This window comes from Vavraia culicis (genome assembly GCF_000192795.1).
Source record: "Vavraia culicis subsp. floridensis unplaced genomic scaffold supercont1.267, whole genome shotgun sequence".
In the NCBI taxonomy this organism is placed as follows: Eukaryota; Fungi; Microsporidia; family Pleistophoridae; genus Vavraia; species Vavraia culicis.
The window spans coordinates 1-713 of record NW_007360870.1 but is presented as its reverse complement, the minus strand read 5'-3'; the positions used below and the strand labels follow the sequence as shown (position 1 = coordinate 713).

At 38.1% G+C, this 713-nt stretch overlaps 1 protein-coding gene across 1 annotated transcript; it reads left to right on the top strand.

Annotated features, from left to right (window-relative positions):
* Positions 1 to 102: 102 nt before the first annotated feature.
* Positions 103 to 552, top strand: VCUG_02748 (uncharacterized protein; the record flags this gene model as incomplete). The annotated part of the gene is made up of 1 exon (XM_008077567.1): positions 103 to 552. One exon carries the CDS (start codon positions 103 to 105, stop codon positions 550 to 552), a length of 450 nt encoding a protein of 149 aa, XP_008075758.1.
* Positions 553 to 713: the final 161 nt, after the last annotated feature.

The window sequence follows — 713 nt, the reverse complement described above, 5'->3', positions numbered from 1 at the left end:
TCGCAAGAGTCCAGTCTAAGACGAGCATTTTTGCTTATTTACGAGAATATTATTCTGAAGTTGAGACAAGAGGACAATAATGCAGATCTTACAGATTTGTTCATGTCGACAATGCAAAATGAAAGAGAGGTATCTTACTCGATCATCGAAATAACCTACATCGATGGACAAGAAAAAACATTTATCGATCTCCTCGATGAAAAAATTAGTGCGATAACGAGAGCATCAAAGATATTGTTAGTGGTAAACAAGACTGAAAATAGACAGCTTATGCCAGCAAGTGAGTATCAACACAACAACTTCACGTACAAACTGCAATCTGCTCTTGGTGCTGAGAAGAACAGCGGAGAACCCGTTGTATGGATAGGATGCAACAAGTTTCAAGTACCAGAAATGAACGTAGTTAATGAAAAAAAATTGAATGAATACATATTTTTGATTGGTGTATACGAACAGATGGATGGTGCTGAGAGACAAGTTGCAAACGAAAAAAGCACCTTCAACACGATATCTGAGGAAGGGAAACAAAAGAGTCGCTATAAAGGGTATTAAGGTGTGTTGATGTGCGTGTTGCTATGTATCTATGTTGTGGCATGTATTTCTGGTGAGTGCCTAGATTCAGATAAAAATTGATATGCATGCAAAATGACCAAGTTGTGTGGCTTGGACGAGACGTATAAGGGTGCGCTGTTTGTTTCTACTATGTTTTCTTC